Source organism: Monoraphidium neglectum, assembly GCF_000611645.1.
Source record: "Monoraphidium neglectum strain SAG 48.87 unplaced genomic scaffold scaffold00149, whole genome shotgun sequence".
Classification (NCBI taxonomy): Eukaryota; Viridiplantae; Chlorophyta; class Chlorophyceae; order Sphaeropleales; family Selenastraceae; genus Monoraphidium; species Monoraphidium neglectum.
Window position 1 is genome coordinate 21,847 of NW_014013479.1, and position 2,757 is coordinate 24,603.

Sequence of the window (2,757 nt, forward strand, 5' to 3'; positions counted from 1 at the left end):
GGGGGGGGGGGGCACGGGCACGGGGGATGCCACCCCTGAGTGTGGCGGGCGCGGCGCGGCTTGGGGAGCGGGGGAACGCGAGAAGCTGTCGACACTAAGTCTAGCTCGCCGGCCCGCCGCGTGCGCAGGTGTGCCGTGGTGAAGCTGATGCTGTGCCTGGCATACCAAGACCTGCCCCTAGGGGTGCCCCTGGCTGGGGAGCTGTGATCTGATATGCGGGTCGAATCCTTGCAGAGCCGCATGATTTTGGGGACGGCTTTTGCTGATCTCTGCCCTTGATGGTCTGCATCACGCGGTGCGCTGATGCTGCGTGGCGGTTTCACACTCGGCAAGTGCCCGTGCACTGCAGGGGTGCGCCCCGCCGCTCACCATTGAGGCCGACCACCACGGACTGCCGTGTGCCATGCACGTCTGTATGATTTAGTGCCATTCGCGGGGGATGAGGCAGCGGCGGCGCGCGACGCTAGGCCGGGCCGGCCCACCCGCCGTAAACCGCCGCGTACCGCCCACCCCACCTCACCTGATCACTTGCCATACCCCAGCGCCCTGCTGTGGCGCAGCCGGGGAGCTGAAATGCTTCTCGTAAACCTGGTCGTATCATCTTACCCTTGCGCATACATGAAGACGTAAGCGAGGCTGGAAGACACACGGCTTCTTCAGGTCGATGCTTCAGACCACCGCTGCAGCCGCTTCTTTCAGGCAGCCTACCGTAGCTGTCTTATGTCACGTGTATACATGTAGCGTTATTGCTTGCTGACTCCACGGCACAGACATCCGATCCATCCAGCTAAAGTTCACAGAGCCCAGCCCTCTCGCTCTGCTCTCTAGACTGTTCCGCTGCGTGTAAGCTGCAGGTTTCAAATTCAGCGTGGCTTGCAGCACGGTGATTGCATCAGGAGGCTGAGCGCGCGGCGCATAGAGCAGAGCTGTTGACAAGCAGCATCGCGCGCTGCGTTAACGCGCCACCAGCGGCCAGGGGAGGGGCGCAACCGGCGTGCGGCTCGTTCCAGGATGGCTTCGGAGCTGAGCTCTTTCATAGAACGGGAGCTGAAGAACAAGGGATACGCCACGTACGATGGTGCGTTGCCCAGCGCTCCCCAGCAGGCGCGGTGCAGCCCTGCCCCCGCTGCCCCACCCCACGCTGCGCGCCCTTTGGACCCTGCCAAATCCCCCGGCACATCCGCGTGAGCAACGCTAGCGCCGCGGCCAGCTGTCGAGCCCAGGCCCGCAAGACCGCTCCGGCACTTGCCGCCCGTCTGCCAGCTGCGGCTCTGTTCCGGGCCGCACAAGATACACCGCCTGCATCAATTTGATCCTTGGATCGCAGACGACCCTGAGGCCGACAACCCTCACCAGTCCCTGATGGGTGCACTCCGCGTGGAGGTGCGCCCGCCGCTGGCCGCGCCCGCGCACCGGCGGGCGCCTGCTAGAGTCCGCCGCGGCGCTGCGCGGTCTGCCTGGTCGGCGGCCCGCGGTTGGCGACATCACGGTGCTGCTGCACGCCTCTGTCCCTCCCTTGAACTGATCGCACGGGCGGTGCCTGCTGCGGCTGCTTGCTCTCATCCGTCCTCCCCCTGATACGATGCGGGGGCGGCGTTCGCAGCCGTTGCTGCAGTGATGTCCACGTCCCTCACTTGCGTGTGTCCGCGGGTGCATTCCCACACCCCAGGCGCGCGTGAAGGAGGCCGAGTCCCAGAAGAAGCTGTTCACGCTGAAGCGAGCCGTGTGCGTCGGCGGCGGCATCCTGCTCGTGCTAGTCATGGCGGCGGCGCTCGTGACAGGCAGCCGCCACGCGGCGCGGGCGGGGCGCGCGGGTGAGGCGTCACCCGCGCCTGGGGGGGGGCTGCTGCCTCGACGGCTGGGTGTAAGGCGTCTCACAATCCATGGAATTGTTGGCTGCAAGGTGCTGACACGTGCGCGGTGGCGACGCCGTGGCCTGCTGCGCCTGGCAGGACGTCATTTCCCCGGCTGTTTGTTCCGCCTGCCCTGATAAGCCCGCATTGCCATTGCCATGCGTTCCCGCCCAGCAGAGTGGGGCACGGACACTGCCGATGAGTACAGCGGGCCCGCGTCGGTCAAGATCAGCGGCGGCGGCAGCAGCACCACCAGCAGCGGCGGCGGCGACGACGCTGCTCCCGCGCCCGCGCCGGCGCCACCTCAGGTCGAGCCCAAAGCTGCGCCACAAGAGGCGCCCACGGCCGCGCCCACGCCCGCGTTGTCGCCTGCGCCTTCTGCAAAGCCAAAGGAGCAGCAGGCAAGCCCGGCAGCCTCTCCAGACAGCAAGCAGGGCGGCGGCAGCGGCGGCGCAAAGGACGCGGTCCCTGCGGCGGCGGGGGCGGCGGAGAAGCAGGGCGAGCCCGGGGCCAAGGATGCAGCGGCGGCGGAGCCCGCAGCGGCGGCGGCGGCAGGCAAGGAGGTGACGGCAGGCAAGGACGCAGCGGGGGACGCGGCTGCCGAGGAGGAGGCTGCAGCTGTCAAGAAGGAGGAGGAGGATGAGAAGGCGCTGCACGAGGCGGAGGACGAACTGGAAGAGGCGGCGGAGGCGGAGGCGGACGCGGACGATCTGACGGAGGAGCGGGTGGGTGATCTGGCGCGATCTGTGCTGTCGGTGGTCGCGCGATCTGGGGCGCGAGGGCTGCGTGTACGGGGGCGGGGCGCTGGTTGGATGGGGGAGGGATTTGGAGTCCAGCGCAAGGGGCAAGCATGAGTGCGCTGACGTCAGCACAGGCAGCGGGGCAAGGCTGCTGAACTGGCGGG

The 2,757-nt window shown here is 67.9% G+C and overlaps 1 protein-coding gene across 1 annotated transcript in view; it reads left to right on the forward strand.

Moving 5' to 3' along the window:
- Window positions 1-1,011: 1,011 nt before the first annotated feature.
- The window catches only part of MNEG_1487 (hypothetical protein), a gene marked incomplete at both ends in the record, with an annotated part of 2,688 nt that continues 942 nt past the window's right edge, over window positions 1,012-2,757 (forward strand). Inside the window, 4 exons of the mRNA XM_014050033.1 lie at window positions 1,012-1,078; window positions 1,328-1,383; window positions 1,670-1,814; window positions 2,028-2,578. Of these exons, the coding sequence (XP_013905487.1) occupies window positions 1,012-1,078; window positions 1,328-1,383; window positions 1,670-1,814; window positions 2,028-2,578 (819 nt within the window). The remainder of the gene's footprint in view (window positions 1,079-1,327; window positions 1,384-1,669; window positions 1,815-2,027; window positions 2,579-2,757) is intronic.